Genomic DNA, 23,346 nt, shown 5'->3' with positions numbered 1-23,346 from the left:
AAATAACTATACGTAACATTACTCTTTTTATAAATTCTTTACACGACAACATGATTCACGTGACATTATTTGATTTGAAAGATAAATTTTATAATTTGAATTTTAGAAATCAAATTATACTACGTTGATGGAGTGTGGTTTAGAGGCTTTACAATAACATCCTCTAATTTAAAACGGTAAAAGAACAAGTACTCCACATGGAAGGCCGTTCGAGTTAATTAATAATGTTCCGTGAATTTAATAGGATGTCTGTAATTTCATGTCTTAGACAGAACAGATTTAATTTAGAAAAAATATGATTCAGCTCGCGGCCCTTTTGGTCCATTTCCTGAATAATATGCCAGCCAGAGGAATTTTATTCTTGTTGGTTGTGGGTTATAGAAACAAAAATGAAAACTTTAAATTAATAATTAAATGTATTAATGCAAGACAGCAACATATATACCTCGAAACAAAGATCGATGCCGACTCTAGCTAACATGCACGCTGATAAAGGACGTTTAGGGCCATGGGTGATAGTACTACACCTTGCAAAAACAGACCCAATAAGATAATAAGAAAAAAAAGAACAATATCTGGTACTCTGAGTAACTAATTTGAAAGTGCATGGCGTTTTGGTAATATATTCTAGGAATCCACATGATGCTCTGTTGCGACAAAACTGAGTTATCATATCCCTATTTAAGAAGCTGCTATCAGGTCTTCTAATATTAATGTTCAGAGAGAGAGAGAGAGAGAGAGAGAGAGAGAATCATGGTTTCTAGGAAACACAAGAGAGCAGCCATGTACAAGAAGCTGCAACTGCTTCGTTCAATCACCAACTCCCATGCGGTAACTTTTCTCTAAAACGTCTATATATATATATATGTTCATAAATATTTTATTCCATCTTAATATTGCATCTTCTTTATCAACCATATTATAAATGATATACACAGAACTGGCCTCTTTTCAATGGAGAATATGTTATGTGGGACGAAACATGCAGATTGGTGATCATATCGCATTATTTTTCGTGGTTATCACACGCATCGATCATCGATCATCACCAGCTAGCTTTTCGTTTTCTCCATCTAAGACCTGTTTGAAAATTTGACTTAGTTTTATCTATCGCATGATCTCCTTTTTCAAATACCCAGTTTTATATATATACTATCATACAAAAGCCTTGGTTTTGCTTGTCAGGAAGTTAATCATCCTTGCACGTGATCTCTTTTCTTAAATTTCTAATCCCTTCTCCAAGCATATAGTATAGATGGCCATTCGAGTATCGTGATAAGTTGAATAATATTTCCTGTGTTTTTTTGTGATCTCTATTCTTTACATACAGCAGAGTAAAACTTCGATTGTATTAGATGCATCGAAGTACATAGAAGATCTAAAGCGAAAGATAGATGAAATGAATCGAGATATTGTCGTGGAAACTGTCCAAGCTTCGTTGCCCCTGGTAGAATCTAATTAAGGCATCGATCTTGCATGCTTCAATCTATTATATTTAATTAATTGCATGGAATATTATATATATCATGTAAATTACTAACTACATATAGCTAATGATCTGTACCTCAGCAACTTAAGGTAGAAGCGCAAGAAAAGGGTTTTGTGATTGAGGTGTTCACGGAAAGGAGTTGTTGTGGTTTGCTTGTGTTCATATTGGAAGCCTTTGAAGAGCTGGGCCTTGATGTGCGCCAAGCTAGGGTTTCTTGTTCAGACAGATTTCACTTGGAAGCCATCGGAGCCAGAGTAAGAAATATTTAAAGTGGATGAATGTTATTGTTGGGTCACATTAACACACGTGCTCATTCGCATACATCTCTCTCTCTCTCTCTCTCTCTCTCTCTCTCTCTCTCTCTCTCACAACATATATGCAAACGCACACGGCACATATACATGATGATATATAGACGATCGACTACATCGATGGTATATGCTCAATATATTTTGCATGCGCATGCGCTTCCATGCACTTTGGTGTGATGGAGATTCTAGGGTCAGGCTGTTGAACTTGAACTCGATTATATATATGTATAAACCTGCAGGATAATCAAGGAGGTCATGAGGACCAGATAGATGCTCAAGTGGTCAAAGAAGCAGTTTTGCAAGCTATTCAATGCTGGAGTGAAACAAGCGAGCAAAAATAAGAAAGCCAAATCTTATTGTCTTGAACTACATAATTTTCTTCTACTTTCTAGCTAGCTTCGTTTTCCTTTATTTTTTTCAAATTTCCTTTCAATTTCCAATTAACTTATATCTAGATGGAATTTAAATTTCTAGCTAGCGCGCGGTACCTCTTTTTTCGTATATATGGTTCTCGTGAATTGATGGTTGCCAATGCATGCTAGCTCCAGAGAATCCAAAAGGTCCAATTCTCCAGAGAAATCCAACGAGTAGATATACAATATCGATCACGTCAACATGTGAGTGAATTTGTTTTCATCTGCTCAGTGCAAATTCTGTTAGCTAGAATAATGCAGCGATGCCTATTTAGATATTAATAATTAGAGTAACTTTAATGTGATTAATTTTATTGTAAGTACAACTCATGTTGGAGTAGTAGTACTACTCATGTTATATATTATCATGAAGGCTGGCCTGCAGGTCCCATGCATTCACATATATTAAATATTATGCATTAATAAATATGAATTTCAGGTACATTATGATCAGCCACAATATGATTTTGTTTTAAAATGATTTTTCTTAAGTAGAAATTAAGTAGAAACAATATATAAAATGTTGCATGGGAAGTACTAGAAAAACAGACTTCTTATTTGACTAGCAATACGAATTAACTAAAGGAGAATTACGAATTAAGACATCTTCATTTATTTTGTGAAAGAAACTACTATTTTAGCTTTTACTTCCATGATTTTTGGGATAACAACAGTTTTAGCTGATCACTTCTTAGGTACCTTGATTCTGAAAATATCTTGAACCTGTTGTGTACCAATCATTACGCTTGGAATGACAACATTATCGTGTGCGCGCGCGCGCGCATTTATATATATATAAATATATATATATATCAATATTCCATTCTTACAATTTGTCAGCAGAATTTTTTTTTTTTTTTATTTTATCAAAATGTAAATTAGAAGGAGTGAGTTTGGAATATCTTTTAGATTTGTTGTAATACTCATGAGATCGATTAGATTTTTTTTTTTTTTTGAAGAAAATCTTTTAGTCCCAAGTTTTTTAAAATCAATTTTTTTGAAATTTTTTTTCAAGTAAAACAATATTTTCATTGATAGATGAATTAGAGTAAGTAATTCTTTAGAAATTAGAAGAAAGATAAAAAATAACTTCTTTACCTTTGCTATTCATTAAATCAGAAAATATTTGATTAATTTTACCAAGAGTTTTGATTTGTTTAGTCTTGAGACTTAAACCTTACATTTTCTCTAGTAGAATAATCAAAGATTTTTCAAGCTTAGTAGTCAGGGAAGGAGCTGGGCTAACTCGACTTTTAATTTTTTTTTTTTTTCAATACGGTCTTATTGTTGTCCAATAAAATGAAGAGATTTATTGAGAAAATTGTTTTGTTTAATAATATATATATTTTTAATTTAAGTAAAAATAGTAGAATCAAAATCAACATTAGATCTTTTAAAAGGGAAAGCTTTTACTTTTTCTCTCCTTTATGAGAAATAATAATTGTCTACTAAGATAGATGGCTAGATCTAATCGCAATTTTCCCTTTTCTCTTGACAAAATTTGTTTTAACCATATTTAAACTGTTTTTAGAAATATAATAATTTTCAAAGAAGTCAAAGAACAATATATGCTTTTGCAGGGTATATATTTTTTCTTTCCATTTTTACTTAATACGTACTTTTTCTTAATCAGAAAAAGTAGCATGATAAGATTTTCTCTTATAAGGATTTCTAACATAACTATATTCATTATACAAAGAATCAAATTAATTTTAAAAGCTCTGTTGATCTTGGATAATTGGCTATTATTAATAGGAGTGAACATTTGATCTGAAGTCGTTGGGATAAAGAAGAAACATCTTCTTCTTCTTCCATAACAACTTTTTCCTTTATGGATTTGCCTTTAAATAATTCCGTATCTTTGGTAGTATATTAAGTTGAAATAACTTGAGAAGAGGTAGAAACACCTTTTAATGTTAAATCAAGCTTGACATTTTTGACTCAATCTTCCAAAAAGTTTATGAGATCTTGGTCTATTCTTTTTGGATTGTAATCAACAAACCCAGCTAAGGAACTTCTAGATTCAGTAAAAGAATTTTTTCTTTCATTGATCACCAAGGGTTGGTTATCAAAACTAATTTTAGTGGTACCATCTAAATACTGTTGAATATAATCAAGATTAAGTTCATCAGAAATAACTTTTGCAGGTAGGACTTCATGTTCCAAAGTCCATTTATTGGGAATGGTAATATCCTTCCAATAAATCATTTTTAGAACCTGAATATTAGCATTAGAAATAAAACTTTAGATTAACAAAGTTTTATCACCTGAAGTTTTTAAAATAGCTTTAGGATTTAAATTACTTTTTAGCAAATAATAATAAATATGGTAAACCATGGCAAGAGACTTATTATCTTCTTCCATATCATAACCAGGTGTCAAAATATTCAAAGTTAAAGTTTTAATAACATTATGGTCATCCAAAGCAAGAATTAAGTCAGAGAAACAATCAAAATGAATTGGATCACTAAACAAAGATGATTGAATCATTCTAAGTATGTTAGTTTCAAATTTTTTGAATCTAGCATTTCTAAAACAAAGGAGTACATAAGCATTTATGCATTTTCTTGTGAGAGGCTTAACAATAACTTGAATAGAACCAATATGCATAAACTTGTAACCTTTTATCTAGAAATCTTGGATCGATTTTCTGTTAAATAGGCAATATTTTTCATGAGTTTTTGAACTAGCATAGGTTTATGCAATAGTTTTAACGTTGAACCCACGTTTAAAAACAAATTGAGTCCAATTAGTTTTGTAAATAAATTTAGCATCAATTTTTGAAATACTTCATTTGTTGAAATCAATATTATCAGTTTCTTCAACAGAATAGTCTTTAATAATATCAGGAGGTATACTAGATCTGGAACTAATATATGAATTAGATCTAAACATTGTATTCATCTTGAAAATCACCCAAAAACCTAGGCTTAATTAACACTTACTAGTCATGTCTTCTCTCTAGTTCCTATTGCATTTCGTAACACATATCCTAGCCAACCATCTACCACTCATGCCCTAATGCTCTCCTGGCAAAGGGGGTCTTATAAAAGGGTTCTCGAAATTCTCTTTACAACTGGGGTGGCACCAATAGAGATAAAAATTGGATACAACTAGATTAAGGGAAAACCAGATGAGTTTTAAAAGAAGTAGTAGTAGGAATATCTAGACACGGTAGAGTTTTAATACATGTTTTAATTTGCTTAACAAAATAAGTATGAATATCAGTCCATGGAGGTGTTTGAACTGTAATCGCTCAAAAAGTGATCTACAGTGTTTCCTTATGTCTTTGTAAAACTCAGCGACATAATTAAGAGAACTTTGCAACTAGGTTTTATTGATGAGTTTAGTTCAAATGATTATGATTATCACTTAGAAACTGAACTGTCTGATTATCCCAAGATTAAACTTAGATGCAATGATTCTTGTTGCAAATCTTTGGGTAAAACAATCAATGTTTTAATTAAAACTGAAGAACAAGAAAATCTTTTGTTAACCTTGATTAGCCGAATTACTAATTCCGAGCTCAAAGAAGAATACTTTAAACAACTCAAGAAAACTGCGGTTCAACAAGAATTTGAGAATTTTAAATCTAAAATCAGTTTTCAAGAAATTTTAAGGAGATTTGATAAGAAAAAGCCCAAAGAAATTTATGTTAATGATTTAAAGCGTGGAATTATTTCTATTAAAAAAGAGATTGCTGATCTCAAAACTGAGATAAACAATATCAAATCTAAAAAATTAATATGTTTAAAAATTGATAAACAATTTGATCAAAATATTCATTCCGACAATGATGAGCAAGAAAATGATGATTCTGATTTTGGTCAAAAGGAAGTTACTCCTTCTGACAACAATCATATTTGTTTAATCCATCATCCTATTCCCTCCGAATGGTTTTCTAAAGTTACTATTATTGTTTGTCATAAGTTTGAATTTACTGTGATTGTTATGATTGATTTTGGATCGGATATGAATTGTATCCGAGAATGAATCATTCTTAGTAAGTATTATGAAAAACTTACTGAAAAATTATTTTCTGCTAATGGGTTTCAAATGAAAATTAAGTATGAGCTTAATAATGCACAAGTTTTCCAAGATAGTGTCTGCTTTAAAATTCATTCTGTGCTTGTTAAAAGTATGATCGATAAATACTAGGAATTCCTTCTATCTCCACATTATATCTATTCATTTCATAACATGATGGTATTACTACTGATCATTTCGGTCAGTAAGTGAAGTTCAAATTTGCTTCAAAATTCAATATTGATATTAATGATTGTTTGAAATCTTTGGTTTATGCTACAACAAGAAATCAAATATATAAATAATTGCTGAATAATTATATGGTAAATTGTTATAGTCAAGAATCAGTGATTTTAATAAACAACTAGTTGATGATGTAACTGTATTTGTTTTGATCTTCCAAATGTCTTTTAGCATGGGAAAAAGCATGTTATTTTTTTGCCTTATAGTAAAAAATTTTCTGAAAAAATATTTCCACTAAAGTTCGACCTATTCAAATGAATAGTGAGAGAATTTTGAAAACTAAAAATTCAAGATTTGCTTGCCAAGAATATTATTAAGAATAGTAAATATCCTTGGAATAGGTATAGTGGGATCCTAGTAATTAATTACAAACCATTGAACAAAATCTTATATGTGTATATATATATATAAATATATATATGTAAATATATCGTGCACACACCCCTATTTGGATATTAAATATACATGGAATTCTTAGATATTTTTAGAATACTCAGTTCATTCAAAAGATGACATGCAATCATTAAGAATAGTAATTATGTAATAATTTTAATGGCAAGACATCTTATGATCGATCAAAAGACAGAGTATCATCATCAATATTTTGAAGTATCTAGTAATTTTCTATTTACACACAATTATATTATCAAAAATCTATTAATAATTTGTTTCCATGTTTTTTTTTTTAGTTTGGTGGCAAAGCAAAATTTGTCATCAACAAGTTTTCCATGAAAAATAAATAATGATAATGTTTTACCCAAGGGGTGACCGGGAAATGAATAGAATTGACATGATCACATCATAACACTGCCCATCAACCATTAGATCAGTTCTTTTAAAAAAATAATAATAATAAACTCAAAATTCAATAGATAATGTCACATTAATATAGAATAAGAGTTGGATGAGGGTGTCATAAATAACATTTTCCTATCTCAAATTGGAATATCTTGGGGCTGTAATAAAGTATTGAACAATTAAACTCTGATTATTTTATTTTGTTTCACATACAACTTGAGTTCGAGCTCATCATCAAAAGAGCATCTAAACTCTATCAAGAGGGCATCGAGGCATGAAAGTATTGCTTCTATTAGTTTCCTCTCTTTTTCGAAAGGAAAACCTTATAGCTGGTCGGGTGAAAGGTTTCTTTTTACACCACCCAGTGATGTACAAACACGTATGCAACTTATAGAAATTACAATGGGATTGCATTCAGGTAAACCCCTCTCTCTTTTCCCTCTTTCATTTTCCTCCCCTGTATTCCTTCTTCTCTCCCCTGAATCAATTCTTCACTTCTCCCCCGAATCACTCCTTCTCTTTTCTCCCGAATTCCTTATTCTCCTCTCTTCTCCAATTCGAACCCAACTTACCTTTAAGAAGCCCTTCTTTTCCTCTCCTCTCCAATTCAAACCCATCTTCTTCCCCTTCAAGAAAACCAATTAAACCCATCGTCTTCTCCCTCTGTATTATTGTCCAAAACCCCTCACCCCTCTGAACCCATCTTTGTGAGCAAAACAAAAATGAGGGAATAAACAAATAAAAAATTTTACCTTTAAGAAAGGTTCACCAGACACGAGAGCCCAACAAATCTTGAAAACCAAAAGCCCCATGAATCTTGAACTAGGCAGTATTGGAGAGAGAGAGAGAGAGAGAGAGAGAGAGAGAGAGATGAGGGGAGAGTGGGACAGTCTCGTCGGCGGGGGAGGGATCAAAAAAATTGTGTTTATCACCTGTGTGAGGGTGTAAAAATAAAACTATGGAGATATGCGGCAGCCTTCAATTGGTTGGTGTAAAATTATTTTTATCATCCAATCGGCTCCAAGTGCTACTCTTTTCAAAAAGAGTAATGTTACATACAATCACTTTTGTGTACTTTTTGCACACTCCACTGATATAATTGGTTGGATTAATTTTTTTTAATACACAACTAATTATATCACTAAAGTATATAAAAGAGTCTGTAAAAATGACTATATATAAAATTTTTATTTAAAAAAGGTTGAACGATGCTTGTAATAGAGAGTGGTTTCAAGAATTGGCAACATAATTCAATTTTTTTTTTTTTGAAACTAGCAACATAATTAATTGAAGTATAATTCTGAGGTGGTCAATGGCCTATGTTACATGGTCAAAAGCCCACAACCCAAACTAGATTGTAGCACACCCGGATTATGAGGGTGTATAACCGGATTGCAATGTTCGGCCCGTCTGAGGTTCAACCTGTTAGATGGGTAGGTCCAGACCAGTTTTAGAGCCATGAGAATGTTAACCCTGGTAGGAGGCAAACAATATAACATATATATCTCCTATACTTTAAAAGTGGCCATCCTTAAGTGAATAGGAATGAACAATAATTTTTATTTGACACTTTATTTTCCGTTTCTGCCCCTATATGGCTAGTTATTATTACAGTTTTGTGCTGGTTCTTTGTATTTTACCTTCTGCTTGTACCCTTTTGTAGGTGATCTTTACTACGATTTTGCCCTTGGTTCTTGTGTTATTTGATTTTTTTGTTATGCTAATGTCCTTGTTTGATAGAGTATTATTACGTTTTTTTCACCTGAACTTTTTTTACCAATTGTGCCCCATGTTTTCTCAAGAATTTCCCTATCCTTTTTGTGTTTTTTCTTCATTTCACTGACTAATCTCTTTGCTTTTCAATTTTGTCCCTCATGTGGTGTTGCCTTTTTCACGAATTAGTCTGAAAGCTCTCTCTCTCTCTCTCTCTCTCTCTCTCTCGTTGAAAAAATTTCTTGGCAATTTTTGGCTCTAGTTCGTTTTTCATCAACCCCTATATATATTTTTTTAATAAGAACTAGGGTGGAGACATATAAGAGATCAGCAACAGAAACCTTGTTGGTGGGCTATAACCATAGGCATCTTGCGTCATTTCTATTGAGAGTAAATACTGTTTTGTTTGATTTTCAAATGGGGCAGAAGAAGATGCCATTCATTTGATTTTTAAATGGACTAGAAAACCAATAAAGACTACTAATATACTAATAGAAAAACACAGAGAGAGAAAAAGAAGAATATGGATTAAATTTTGTGGAGAAAAAAGTGGGAGAGTAGATAAAGGAAAATGCTTGCTCTAGGTTGTTGCGAAATCGTTGGCGACGGTGGAGGATACGATGAGCTTTCGTGGTGGGGAAGAAGGGGAGAGAGAGAGAGAGAGAGAGAGAGAGAGAGAGTTTTTTGTTTGTTGATTTTTTAATAATGATTTAAGTAAGTATTTTTTAATGATGTTGTAATTTTTTTTAAAAAGGTTTGAAAATGTAAAAAAATTATGAAAAAAAAAGTTCATTCGACCTTATTAATCAGATATCTCGTGCTACACGACTTATGAAGTAATAATCAAAATTTCAAAGGATATAACATCAAAAGTCAACAGTTTTATAATATGAATTTTAATAAAAAATTTATTTATCATATCTTACACTACACATCACATCTCTTTTAATTTTGTTTCATTTTTCTCATAACAAATATATGTGATGTATAGATCATGAATAAAATAACTCAAGTAGTTTAAAAGGAATAAAATAATATAATCTAAACAAAATAAAATTTTAAAACTATATTATTTTTGCATTCTAAAATTTAAAGAGTCCTACTTAAAAAATATGCTATGTATAATTTGCAAAGATCATTGTGACACATGCTATGTATAATTTCATCCTTTAACGTCATAAGAGATTTAACGTTCCGTCCATTCATCCAGTGACTTAATCAACAACATAAATTTCAGGTATATATTTCCCTCAAACTACAATAAAACCGTTTTGTTAACTTAAAAAACCTTTTACCTTATATATGTTGTTCACAATCTGCCTTTGAAGAGTTGTTTTGACACTTTTTGATACATGTTGTTATGAGACGATGATGTTTTGTTATTTAAATTTTTTTTTCTTAATTTTTACACTTTTTTTAGATGAATTATTACTGCAATCTACTTATGTAAAAATATTTTACTTTTTTAATGTTTTTATTCACTAACCGGGCGCTACTTGCAAGGCACGTGCCTTGCACGTACCGCCCTTACCAATATATATATATATAATATTGATTTTCAAGGAAGATGAGAATAAAACCCAACTTTTGAACTCAGTTTTGCACAATCTGTGACTTTTGTAGTGTTATGGGCACTCTGAAAAGTTCATCCGTCAGGACAAGGAAAACTGTAACTTGCTTTGAACTTTTGCATTTGCTGGCAACCAGTCACAAGGAAACAGCACCTTGTCGATCAGCAGGAAGAAAACGTACGACAGTTGCTCCAACACCTTGCCAATCTAGATGCTTGCCACCGAAGGCTATTTCCTCTTAAACTTCTTTCCAAGTCTTCTTCTTACATGCCTTGATTTGCAATAGTAAAACTTCCATGCTCTGGACACATCCAATCATCAGCCAATACAAATATAGCATAAATAGCGGGTAGCAAGCATAGCTATATCTCAAAAGATCATGGCTGCGTTTAGACATGCCTATGGTATTAATACTCACTCAATTCGTGAAAGTGTTTCATCCTATATCTAAGAAATAATTGCCACGGTACTTTGACCAAATCACACAAGAACTGGAACAGATGGCGGAACATGAGGATTATGCCAATCATTGAGTTTTGCAAATGACATAAGCAAACTTCAAGATGTGATGTGGGTAACTGGTGAGAAGTTTAGCCCAATTATTTATAATTAAAGAAGGTAACCAAATTCTAGGAAAAACTAATTTTACAATTAAATCATACGAGTAAAAACTTATCTTAGTCTCATTGGTTTATGACTGATGCAACTGTGGCATTACTCCGAAACTTTTCCTTCCACAATTTCCAAGCTTCCCTGACTTCATCCAATTCTGCATCAGGGATGCTTGTATGCTCATCCAATTTTTCAACCCATTCTTTCCAAGGAGAACCCAAAGGATCCAGTAAGTTGGAAACTTCAGGCAACATTATAGAGGTGTAGAAATCATCAACCGCCCTCAAAATTTCTTCTGATTCAACTATCGCTAGCATTTCAGGCCTCCTTACATCTCCTGGTCTTTTCCTCACAGAAAAACTATTTCCTCTCAAAATCAACACTTCGGATGGGGCAAGGGGTAGAATGATCCGTGAGAACTTGGAAAGCGACAAAGTTAGAATATCTCTAGGAAGTAAGTTGCGCTTTACAGCCACAGCAGTCCCAACCATTTTGCGGATCTATTGAAATAAGTAGAAATTGATGTTAAAGGATTGTGGAATAAATTAGTAAAACACAGGGAATACACTAGCTTACTTGACTGTAATTTCTTTACCAAGTACAAGGCAACCAAAGAAGGTTAATTAAAGCAGATCAACCCCATAGAAGTCACCATAACCTTAAGTTGCACCCACAGGTAATTAAAGTAAGTTTTGTGCATACACTTCCCCATGTGTGTGCTTCCACATCTAGATTCTTTTAGTACGTGAAATAAAGATGAAAGGTGTGTACAAAAAATGGGATAGAAAAAAAAATTTGTTGAGTTACATTGGGAAAACTTACTTGATGTAACATGAATGATTCTCCCCATATTGAAAGCTCGACATAAGGAAATCCAAGTGATTTCTCCAGCTTTCCACAAGAACAGTGAAAGATCTTTCTAAAGTGGGAAGCACCTATCCTGTCCATCTCGTCAGGTTCGTGTAGCCATCTTGCATGGACAACTAAATTGGTGGTGCAGGACTTCAGACCATTTTCATGCTTGTTGCAAGCGTCAGCCAGAAGTTCATGGGAAACACTGGGTTCTAAAGAAGTTTTGCTCATCCTCTCAACATCTAATGCAATTGTCCCATCACTCTGAAAATCATCTTCTCCATCGCTTCCCTCGATCTCAGAGGCTGCCTCACCAGATGCTTTTGCTCTTCTGGGAAAACTGCCATTTCCATGTGATTGTTTAGTAGGAAACCGTTTTCTGTACTTGGACCGTACTGTATAATTGTGGAAGGGATGTTCTCCCTACAAATGGCATTCTCAAATTAAAAATCGGTGTACAGGTGACCTCTTCTTTATGGAAAAATAGACAGTTTCTATGGACCAAAATCACAATGGACTACTCTGCATAAAGGCCAGATCAGCAAGGTCATAATAAATCTTACCCGCCAGCCTTCTCTGAGACCGTGATGATCCTAAAAGAAGGCTTAAAGAATTCTTATAAGAGAAAAAATACCTAGCATTAATAATACAAGCAATGTTACTCTTCATACTAAAGCTTTTCGTCTTCGGTTACACATTGTGATGTGCCATATCATTGAGTGTGACTGGGGATGATAAGGATTGGGATGAAGAAGATCATTACTCTAATAGTATAAAAGCAATGACATTTTATTCCTCCAATTCATCTCATAGCTTCTTTTCACCATCCAAAAGTATGAACACCAGATCAATCATATGAGCAGTTCTGAAACTACGTTAAAAGCATTTTTTTTTTTTTTTTTTTTTATAGGTGTAAGTTAAAAGCATGTTAGTGTGCCTATAAGCAAAATGTAGAGTGTAGGAATAAATTTGGAGGCTGACACAGGATTTAATCAATAACAGGTTATGCAAAATTAACATTCACTTCACAACCAGAGAAGAAATGGAAATTTATATTAATAGAGGGAATAAAAAGAAAAATGTATCCCACCTCAAAAGCATTCAATATATTGTTGAAGTCCAACAGATGATGATCAACTTCAGTTGTGCTAAAGTAACTTTTAATTCCAATGATTTCAGCAGGAAGAAGATACGAATACTTCCGGAGATTACATTCCCTCCTAGGATCAAATCTCCTATAACATAAAAGCAGGTGAACATAATCAAAGGATTAGAAGATGAAATGGGAGAGCAACACAAACTTGTGAAACAGAACTTCATGTAAATGGTCAGCTTGTTGTATTCTTTTAACAAACAATGAGAAAATGCAATTCTAACTGTACAGAAAACACTTCAAGGCTTGAACAATCAGAAGTCAACTATGCGGTCTTCATCTTATAATGTAGTATAATTATATTTGAGAAAACCTTTATTTGGTTTTGCTAAACGATCTCTTTCTACAGTTTTAAGTAAGGCATGACGAGAATCACAGTTGGGAGAAAGTAACAAGATATGACAAAAAGGCTTGCAATCATGGAAACGGTTTGCAATTTTCTTGAGTCAGTCTAATGAGGAAGTAATTAATTAACTTATTAGATACTCTTGCCCCAATTCAAATATGAAACAAGTGAAACAGAGCCTTTTTTCAACAAAAAAAAAAAACACACACACACACACATATTCATGTCTTTACTCTATCACCATGGTATTTCCTAAGAAATAAAAGGCAAAAATTCAGGGTCTCACCTCTGTGCGGGTAAAATGCTAAAGACTTTAATATTTTTGGGAAGATAATAGTTTATGTGATTTGCAAGAGCCATGCCATAAGGGTCTTCTTTCCATGCATTTTCAGGGATTTCCATTTTCAAGGATATTGTTGTCGCCAACGAGTGAACCTAAAACATGTGGTTGGCCACAAAGTATCCACCAAAAAAAAAAAAATCAGCAACCTCGTGTTGTACGCAGGCAAATATACTGAAAATGCAATACAAAACAAACTAATCAGCAGAACTAATTTAAACAAATTACTCCTTTATCAGTACGGCTACTTCTCGCCCATGCAATTTTGTGGAGATTCCCAAAATTACTATCACGAATCCCACCGGCCTTAAAAATGGCCGTCTCCAATTCTTCTTCAATAGCTACATATCAAAGATTGTAACGCTTTTTTTAGCAAGAACCCCTCCCCTCTAGCTGGAGCCGATTAAAGTAGTATAGGCAGTAAAAGGTCAAAGTCTTCAAAATGAATGAAATACCAAGCATAGCATGATTACATAAAATCCTCTCATAAATCATCACAAGAAAAAGATTGTTTCCTATTATCCTTGACAATGTATGCAGATATTGCTCAGCGGAGTATCAAGCAACAAAAAGGAAAGTAGAATCTTACTGGATAATGAGTGTTCATCTCGTTGCATTTGCAGACCTGGAAGATATAAAATACAAATTATAAAAATATAAACAAAATCAACGTATCATACGGGAAAATCAAAGGAAAATTTATAAACATGGTGAAGAGAGGATAAAGAAAGTGACCTCTGTAATCGGTCCCGACATACCCAACCCGCAAGACGACCTTCTTTTTGTGAATAGATTCCCATGTGTGGTCGGAGGATGGAGACGCGAAATAGGAAGACGAAGACGAAGAAGAGCAGTATGGTCTGAAGGGTGATGTTGGGATTCCGAAAAGTCTGAAGCTCGGGGTTGGGTTTGGGTTTTTAATGAGGAATGGACAGAGCGGGAAACGAAGCGAAGAGACGGCCATGGGAGAGTGTACACTGTGCTGAAGGTGATGAGCGTGTGTTCGGGATGCGAAGGGGTGGCTGGTACTCTTGCGGTCCGGTGGGGGCGAAACGACCAAATTATACTTGGTGTTCTTTGTGATGTGGAAACGACCATCGTTTAGTATTTTTCTTATTATAAATACTGTTTTAACGCGGAGGCCCACTCAAGACAAAAAATTCAACCCAACCAGGCAAAATATTTTAACGCGGAGGTACGAATACGATAGCATTACCGTGCGGTGAACGCATAGAATAACCGTCTGCACTCCTTTTAGGCTTTTAGCCCATTTTGTCTTGCGCTCGGACTGTCGGACAACTCCCTATCTAGTATCTACTCTTCTCCCTATCTTCTTCTTCTTTACTCTCACTGCCTTTGTTAAACCCTAAAGAAAAACAATCCATTTCTCCTCGCACACTCCGCCTACGACGTCGTCCCGGAGCCACCTTTCTCAGAGGGAGCCATGAACCCCTCTACTCTCGTGAACCCTCCTTCAGCTACTCCTCAACGGTCAGTTCTCTACTCCCCGTTCCTTAACCCTCTCCCCCTCCGTACCGCCGCGAGCTCCGGGAAATTCACTCTCCAACGACACCGTTTCCGAGTGTCTGTCCCTCGCAACTCTTCCTCCTCCGACGGCGACCAACCTGTCCCCTCCACGTCGTCGCCTCCTCCCAATGTTTTCGGAGATAAAAGGGAGCTCACCGGTATTCAGCCTCTGGTGGCCACCATGTCGCCACCGGTGAGATTGGTGAGCTCGGCTTTATTTATCGGAGCAGCAATAGCTGCGGGATACGGATTGGGTTCTCGTTTCGGCAAGTCTCAGACTGTGGCGCTGGGTGGAGCTGCTGTACTTGGAGTGGCCGGTGGGGCCGCCGCATATGCCCTTAAGGCTTGTGCGCCGGAGGTCGCCGCTGCCGACTTGCACAACTACGTGGCCGGCCACGGCGATCCTCGGGCTGTAAACAAGGATGATATAGAAAGGATCGCAAAAAAGTCAGTCTAATTAATTCTTATCTGGTTGATTATGATAAACTTACTAGTAAAATTAATCCTTTGGTGGAGGTTTTGGTCAGTGTTAGTGAATCCATATTCATTGGTTTAACAACTTCAATCTATAATTGATCAATTAAGTTTATTGTAATTCTGAGTTCCCTCATTTTATGACAGATATGGTGTTAGCAAGCAAGATGAGGCATTCAATGCTGAGCTTTGTGATATATATTGCCGGTGAGTCCAAAATAGTTTTTTTCTTTTTTTTATTACGTTGTCCATGTATTGGGAGTGAACTGAATGTGCTACACATGCGTGTGAATTTTGTGTCAGAGGTGCTATGATACGTGGTTTGAGAATTTAAACGTGAATTTAGATTCTTGATTTGAATTTCTTTGGTTTTAATTTTCTATTTCGATTACGTCCCAGTTTCGTATCTTCCGTACTCCCTCCAGGAGGGGAAGAACTCAAAGGCGACGAAGCTGATACGATAATCAACTTTAAAAAAGCTTTGGGCATGGATGACCCAGATGCAGCCGCCATGCATATGGAGGTACATCTTACGATTGTTGTTTGTGTGTAATGTGAAAGGTCGAGAAGCTTAAGGTTATGTAATGTGAAAGGTTGAAAATGCTTAATATGTATGTAAAACAAATTTCAAATCTTACTGGAGTTAATTCTTGGTGGCGTCCAGATTGGTAGGCGAATCTTTAGGCAAAGGCTTGAAACTGGAGATCGTGATGGGGACATAGAGCAGCGCCGGGTAGGTCATATGTGCTAGGTTTCTTGATTATTATCCATTAACATCAAGTATTTGAGTTGAAGATATGGAGCTTGACCATTCTTAGCGAATCTCCAGTGCAGGCATTTCAGAAGCTCATTTATGTTTCAACTCTTGTGTTTGGAGAAGCATCGGCTTTCCTTTTACCTTGGAAACGTGTTTTCAAGTTCACTGATTCCCAGGTAATTAATCATCAATCTTTGGCTCTAGTATGTTTTCAAGTAATTTAAAATCGTTGTCTGTATAGTTTAAATATATTTTTAATCAAAGTACCTTGCATATATCACGTATCGACAAAAAAACCTTGCATTTATAAGAATAATTTTCTGCCATTACATCTTATCATACGTTGGCATTGATCAAATTTCTTTCTTGCATTATCTGTTACTTTTTATCGTAGCAGTTTGTCCATCATTACCAAGTGGGCAATCATTATTTTTTTTTTCTTGCCAGGTTGAGATTGCCATCCGTGATAATGCCCAGCGATTGTACACTTCTAAGCTAAAATCAGTGGGCCGAGGTATATACTTTATGAACCTTGTCTTTGCTGGACACTATGAGATTGCTGTGTTGCCCTAGCTAGTCTGTGTCATGCATGATTGCAAATGCTAGGCCGTTCATACAGTGTTGTGCCTTACCATCAACTTTGTAGGGTGTGCCATGCTGGATATCAACTGGGACTATTTGTTTTATTTTTACTTATCAAAAAAAAAAAAAATGTGTTCTATTTTTGCATTGTATGCTTTATTTGTAACGCTAGCAGGAAATGATGGGGTTGCACATGTATTTGATATAGGTCAGGTTTTCTTGAGCATTAAAGATAGGTTTTTTAACCAATTACTTTTTTTTTTTTTTATAAGTAAACACAATCTTATTAATAATAATAGGCATAGCCCAAGTTTTTTAACCAATTACTTCCGTTTATAGGCTAGATAATTTTTTTTATCAGTAAATAAGAATTTTACTAAACATTTATAGGCTAGATAGTTTTTCCATATAATTAATTGTTTTGATACCATATATTTAGAGTTGAAAAACTGTGCCTAAAGATTTCATTTATGGCTGTATTTTTGTGATCTTGTAATGGCTATATTTGTGTTGTATTCTGAATGCTGAAAAATCATCTCTTATTGCTTTTAGATATTGATGCGGAGTTTCTTGTTAGCCTTAGAGAATCCCAACGTTCTTGTCGGCTTTCTGACGAGGTAACTTCTCAAATATTTTTTGTTTTGTTTTTGAGAACTTATTTTAACACTCCTGATTGAGTATAAAAGGGTGATAAATGGGATTTGCATGGGAAGGAGGGTTCCAATTGTAACTTTTTCTAGTCCTTTTGGAGCGTAAGCCTAGATGCGGCTTTGGTTTTCTTTAGATTGTTGCACGGTATCGAATCCAAGGCTTAACCAGAAGTATGGGTTTTGAATCGTGCCACCTACAATAGAATGCTCTTATAGATTTAAGGAGGGGCATGTTGTGATATCCCAAATTTGTATGGGAGGGTGGGCATTGCCTTGGTGGAAGAGTGTCTTACGGCTTGTGGTTTATATTGATTTCAAGAAGCTCCAATTGTAACCTTGACCAGTCCTTTTGGTATAAGTCCAGATGTGACTTAAACTTTCCTTGGGTTGTCATGGTGATGTTGCTGTTTCATAATTCTTCTCTATGTGATATATCCTTTATATTGCAGCTTGCCATGGACTTATTTAAGGGGCGTGCAAGAAAACTGGTCGAGGAAAATATTTCATCAGCACTTAATAAACTCAAGTCCAGGACAAGATCAGCGTATGGTCACTACTGTTCAGTCTAAATGCAGCTTAGTGATGTTCTAATCTGTCACAAACTTCTACATGTTATTATCACATCTAATTAGATCATGTCTGAAAGCATTGTCTTTTATTTCACAATTTACTCATATATACTCTTCCTTAATCGGTGAACCACTCTTTATGCACCTATATGCCGGGGCCATGCTCCTCCCATACTTTTGTTTCTTTTGAGAAATTCATTTACTTGTTAAATTCGTTTTCTATTTCGATGATTTGATCTAAGAGTGTAGTTGCCTTCCTGTACATGCCTTCTGTTGTGAATTTCATGGTAGAAGGGTCTTTTGCTCATTTTATTTATGTATTTTGGAGGTTTCTCTATGTGATGTTGTTTATAGTTTGTATTCTTTAGCATTAACGTCATCTAACAAAAATAGGGTTCCAGCAGGGGTATCACTGAAGTTGTGGAAGAGATTGACCAGATACTTGCTTTTAATAATTTGCTTATCTCATTGAAGAACCATCCAAATGCAGAAAACTTTGCCCCTGGGGTTGGCCCAGTTTCTTTACTAGGTAACTAGCCAAACTGAGCTGTTGCTTTCTTGTTTAGCACAGCAGCCAAAACTGAGTTTTGGACATTCCGAATCTATGAGCTGGTATTGAGGTGTTCTGTTTCTTTGACTAGGTGGTGAGTATGATGGTGATGGAAAGATGGATGACTTGAAGCTCCTTTACAGAGCATATGCTACAGATTCTTTATCGAAAGGTCGCTTGGAAGAAAATAAGGTAAACAGACACTGTCTTGCACTTTTTATGTTTCCAGTCAAGTTCATCCTGTATTTTCTTTACAAACTAGAAACTGAATGTCAAAGTATTGTTGCAACGACGACGGAAAGCTTGTTGGGACAAGATTTCTAAGAAGATTCTCATTTTTCCAATATAATTTTTTTTTTTGAGAAAGTGATTGTGGAGATTATTTTCTTGTTCTTTCTTAGCTGCGCTAGCCATGATCTTTTTCAGCTGAGAGTGCCTTTTAAACAATCAGAACATCCCTCAAACTCCAATGTTATGCTTAACTTTGTTCTTAATCCTATAATTGCGTATAAACCAGTCTGTGGTGAACCCGCCATAGTCCTTTTCCTTTTTTATGATAAGTGATTAAAGGTTTTATTGAAAAGTGCAAAAGGCTTAGCCCTAATTCTTTCTCATGGTGCTGGAAGTTTGTTTTTTAAGCCAAGTCAAAGGTGGTTCTTTCAATTCACCTTTCTATATCTGCTAACTGCATTGATGTTGACTTCTTAACATTTCATGATGGACTCAGCTCCATTTCTCATAGTTAAGATCCATGATGTCTTATAAAGTTGGAATCTACCTTTATTTGTCTCATTTTACTTATAAAAAAAAGGTTGGAATCTACATAACAAGGGGTTCTATCTCTGTATCTCATACTAATTTGTCGTTCTCCATGTTGTTTAAATTTATATGCACACGTTTATATGGAGCAGACTTTGACAATTAATAAAATGATTAGAAAACTAGAAGGGGTGAGGGAATCTCACTACTTGGCAGAGAGAATTTTCTGTGATAAGGTAAATAATAATGTAGTTCTTACCAATATAAATCCATCTCTTTTGGGTGCATGTCTGATGCTAGGTTTGCTTTTGCTCAGCTCTGTTCTCTGTTAGACACTCATTCTGAATCCTATAGAATCCCCCCCGTTTCTAATTATTTGCATAATTCTTCGATGTAGCTTGCTGCATTACATCAGTTGAGGAACATATTTGGTTTAGGCAAAAGGGAAGCAGAAGCCATCACGCTAGATGTAACCTCGAAGGTATATCGTAAGAGACTTGCACAGGCTGTTACTAGTGGTGATTTAGAAATGGCAGATAGCAAAGCAGCGTTCCTTCAAAACCTCTGTGATGAGTTGCACTTTGATCCGCAAAAGGCTAGTGAGATTCATAAAGGTAAGAGATTTGTAATGCCTGTATTCACAAACTTTCTTTTAGGAGGTATATATTTGCTAAAATGTTTTTTTACGACTAAAAGATTATATTAATAAGAATAGGCATGGCCCAAGTACACGATATATTTGCAAAAATATGCCATTAAGGTTTGTGATATGTAGTCATTCAAACTTGATTACGTTGTTAAATTTTCTTTGTTTTTTTAATTGCTAAGACATGCTTTTTACGCTTATATTTTTGGGGGAAATAGTACCTAAAACCTTTTTTCTTTTTGTCTTAAGAAATTTACCGGCAAAAACTTGAGCAATGTGTTGCTGATGGAGAACTGGATGAGAATGATGTTTCTGCCTTGCTGAGGTTGCGTGTCATGCTCTGTATACCTCAGCAGACCGTTGAAGCAGCCCACTCAGATATCTGTGGCAGTTTGTTTGAAAAGGTAACCTTTTTCTTGGTTGCCTTTATCTTCTAAAGTCATCTAAGGGTATCTGGTTGTCAGAGCAGAAGTATAGGTTCCCTTAGGAATACCGTTTTATGGTTTTCTGTTGTGTTATGACAATGGAATCCATTGGTTTCCCAGTTCACTGTGCACCTTTATACCAAGTCATATACCATTTACTTGAGACAGAATTATAGAGTCTAATTGGTGTGCTAGGCTGTTGAGTTATGCTAGGCTTTGTGACTCCTAGTGGTTGGCTCAAGTGGTGAGGGCCGTGGTCCTGGTGGTATGCTTCTTCTAGGTATAAGGTCCGAGCCCTTGTGTGCAAACAAATGTTAGGGGCCACATACCACCAGTGAAAAGCCAATGATTTACTTGATCCTTATAATGAGGACGTGTTACATGGTTCCAAGGTTTAACCACCAGATAAAAGACATTTTGTGTTTGCACAGTCTCGGGATTCCTCGTTATCAGAAAAGTTATGCTAAGTTTTGTTCTATTTTCCAGGCCGTGAAGGAGGCAATCGCAGCTGGTGTTGATGGTTATGATGCTGATGTGAAGAAATCTGTGCAAAAGGCAGCACATGGCTTAAAGCTGACAAGGGAAATTGCCATGTCTATTGCTAGCAAGGCAGTGAGTATTTTACTTTTGAGTGTTTTGCATTGATAGTTTACAGAGAAATTTTTGAATCCAAATCTCATATGTTCTCCTTTCCCTCAAATTGAATGTAAGGTCCGACAAATTTTTGTCAACTACATAAAACGAGCACGTGCTGCTGCCAACCGAACTGAGGCTGCAAAAGAACTCAAGAAGATGATAGCTTTCAACACTTTGGTTGTAACTGAATTAGTGGCTGATATAAAAGGGGAGTCATCTGACACCTCATCTGAAGAACCTGTAAAGGAGGAGGCCAAAGAAGTTGAGGAAAAACAAGTTGAAGAGGATGAGGAATGGGAATCACTTCAGACACTTAGGAAAATAAGACCTGGCAAGGAGCTTTCTGCAAAGTTGGGGAAGCCAGGCCAGACAGAGATAACTCTCAAAGATGACCTTCCAGAAAGAGAGAGGACTGACCTATACAAGACATATCTGCTCTTTTGTCTAACTGGTGAAGTGACCAAGATTCCATTTGGTGCTCAGATCACTACAAAAAAGGATGATTCAGAGTTTGTTTTCCTAAGTCAGCTTGGTGGGATCCTGGGTTTGAGTTCTAAGGAGACCGTGGAAGTACATAGGAGCCTCGCGGAGCAGGCTTTTAGGCAACAAGCTGAGGTGATTTTAGCTGACGGACAGTTGACAAAAACCAGAGTAGAGCAGCTTGATGAGTTGCAGAAGCAAGTTGGCTTGCCTGCACAATATGCACAGAAGATAATAAAGAGTATAACCACTACAAAAATGGCAGCTGCCATAGAAACAGCTGTTGGTCAGGGAAGGCTAACCATAAAGCAAATAAGAGAACTTAAGGAAGCAGGTGTTGAATTAGATAACATGATATCTGAGAGTTTGCGAGAGAACCTCTTCAAAAAAACTGTGGATGACATTTTCTCATCGGGGACTGGAGAGTTCAATGACGAAGAAGTTTATGAAAAAATCCCAACAGATCTCAGCATTAATGCCAATAAGGCAAAGAGTGTTGTTATTGAGCTTGCACGAAGTAGATTATCAAATTCGTTGATTCAGGCTGTGGCACTGCTAAGACAGAGAAATCAACAAGGAGTGGTATGGATATTTTGGAACTTTTTATTCCTGTTATTTATTGATTGGTTTTGGAAAGGCAAATCAGTTATTGATTTGAATGTTTGGACAGATAGGTTGAAGGCTTCTTTTTGTTGTTGCAGGTTTCCTCTCTTAATGATTTGTTGGCTTGTGACAAAGCTGTACCATCGAAGCCACTGTCATGGGAAGTGCCGGAGGAGCTGGCTGACTTGTATGCTATATATCTCAAGAGTGAGCCTGCACCAGAGAAACTGTCTCGTGTGCAATATCTCTTGGGGATAGATGACTCCACAGCAGCTGCTCTCCGGGAGATGGGAGATAGAACTATTTCTGTCGCAGCAGAAGAAGAGAACTTTGTATTTTGAGTATGGTAAGATGATAGCAAATTAGTTCCGTTAGGCACATTGAAGAGCCAACAAGTTCCTGCCAGATTTGCTCATTTTTTGTGCTCTTTTTTCTTTTTTATTTGACGAAGAGAAAATAATGATGTGGTTGTAATTTGTGAAGACAAACTTTTGGCATGACCTTAGATGATAATCGGGAGAGTTTTTTTTTTTTTTTTAATGTTATATCAAGTGAAATCTAGACAGCTATAGAAAAATTAATATATCTTCAAAGTATATTTTGATGGTCGTGTCCAAGCAAGTGTTTTTAGAATAAACCAAGAAATGGTTATGCCTTGTTCTTAGGAGACTGGTTATCTTTGCTGAATTGCTAAGCATATCCTTAGGTTTTTGTTTCCTCGAAGAGAATGGTATCTCGTAAATTTTATTGCGTCTTCAGGAGCCTAGTCAGATCAAACCATGCACATACATTACAACCCTGCGAATATCAACTTTAAATTG

At 35.3% G+C, this 23,346-nt stretch overlaps 3 protein-coding genes across 6 annotated transcripts; 2 read left to right on the top strand and 1 right to left on the bottom strand.

Moving 5' to 3' along the window:
- Positions 1 to 678: 678 nt before the first annotated feature.
- On the top strand, positions 679 to 2,334 carry LOC122291457. 2 transcript variants are annotated; one of them, XM_043099177.1, is made up of 4 exons: positions 679 to 831; positions 1,334 to 1,447; positions 1,570 to 1,743; positions 2,040 to 2,334. In XM_043099177.1, the coding sequence occupies exons 1-4, from the start codon at positions 754 to 756 to the stop codon at positions 2,139 to 2,141; spliced, it is 468 nt and encodes a 155-aa protein (XP_042955111.1). In that variant the 5' UTR covers positions 679 to 753; the 3' UTR covers positions 2,142 to 2,334. The 2 variants fall into 2 exon arrangements, with proteins under 2 accessions (XP_042955111.1, XP_042955110.1); XM_043099176.1 differs by having other exon boundaries at positions 688 to 831; positions 1,331 to 1,447.
- Positions 2,335 to 10,561: 8,227 nt separating this feature from the next.
- Positions 10,562 to 14,980, bottom strand: LOC122291405 (putative tRNA pseudouridine synthase). 2 transcript variants are annotated; one of them, XM_043099114.1, is made up of 7 exons: positions 14,603 to 14,963; positions 14,457 to 14,492; positions 14,096 to 14,208; positions 13,814 to 13,962; positions 13,119 to 13,263; positions 11,999 to 12,451; positions 10,562 to 11,676 (listed from the first exon to the last, which is right to left on the bottom strand). In XM_043099114.1, the coding sequence occupies exons 1-7, from the start codon at positions 14,829 to 14,831 to the stop codon at positions 11,248 to 11,250; spliced, it is 1,554 nt and encodes a 517-aa protein (XP_042955048.1). In that variant the 5' UTR covers positions 14,832 to 14,963; the 3' UTR covers positions 10,562 to 11,247. The 2 variants fall into 2 exon arrangements, with proteins under 2 accessions (XP_042955048.1, XP_042955047.1); XM_043099113.1 differs by lacking the exon at positions 14,096 to 14,208 and having other exon boundaries at positions 14,603 to 14,980.
- Positions 14,981 to 15,142: 162 nt separating this feature from the next.
- LOC122291404 (protein TIC110, chloroplastic) lies at positions 15,143 to 23,013 on the top strand. Of its 2 annotated transcripts, none has more exons than XM_043099112.1 (15): positions 15,143 to 15,841; positions 16,016 to 16,075; positions 16,268 to 16,391; positions 16,533 to 16,601; positions 16,703 to 16,801; positions 17,073 to 17,139; positions 17,760 to 17,824; positions 18,307 to 18,401; positions 18,831 to 18,955; positions 19,068 to 19,168; positions 20,133 to 20,349; positions 20,631 to 20,785; positions 21,293 to 21,418; positions 21,518 to 22,504; positions 22,624 to 23,013. In XM_043099112.1, exons 1-15 carry the CDS (start codon positions 15,312 to 15,314, stop codon positions 22,864 to 22,866), a joined length of 3,063 nt encoding a protein of 1,020 aa, XP_042955046.1. In that variant the 5' UTR covers positions 15,143 to 15,311; the 3' UTR covers positions 22,867 to 23,013. The 2 variants fall into 2 exon arrangements, with proteins under 2 accessions (XP_042955046.1, XP_042955045.1); XM_043099111.1 differs by having other exon boundaries at positions 18,828 to 18,955.
- The last annotated feature ends 333 nt before the right edge of the window (positions 23,014 to 23,346 follow it).

This window comes from Carya illinoinensis, chromosome 13 (genome assembly GCF_018687715.1).
Source record: "Carya illinoinensis cultivar Pawnee chromosome 13, C.illinoinensisPawnee_v1, whole genome shotgun sequence".
Lineage (NCBI taxonomy): Eukaryota > Viridiplantae > Streptophyta > Magnoliopsida > Fagales > Juglandaceae > Carya > Carya illinoinensis.
Note: the sequence above shows the minus strand (reverse complement) of the source record. Positions and strands in the feature narration are given on the sequence as shown.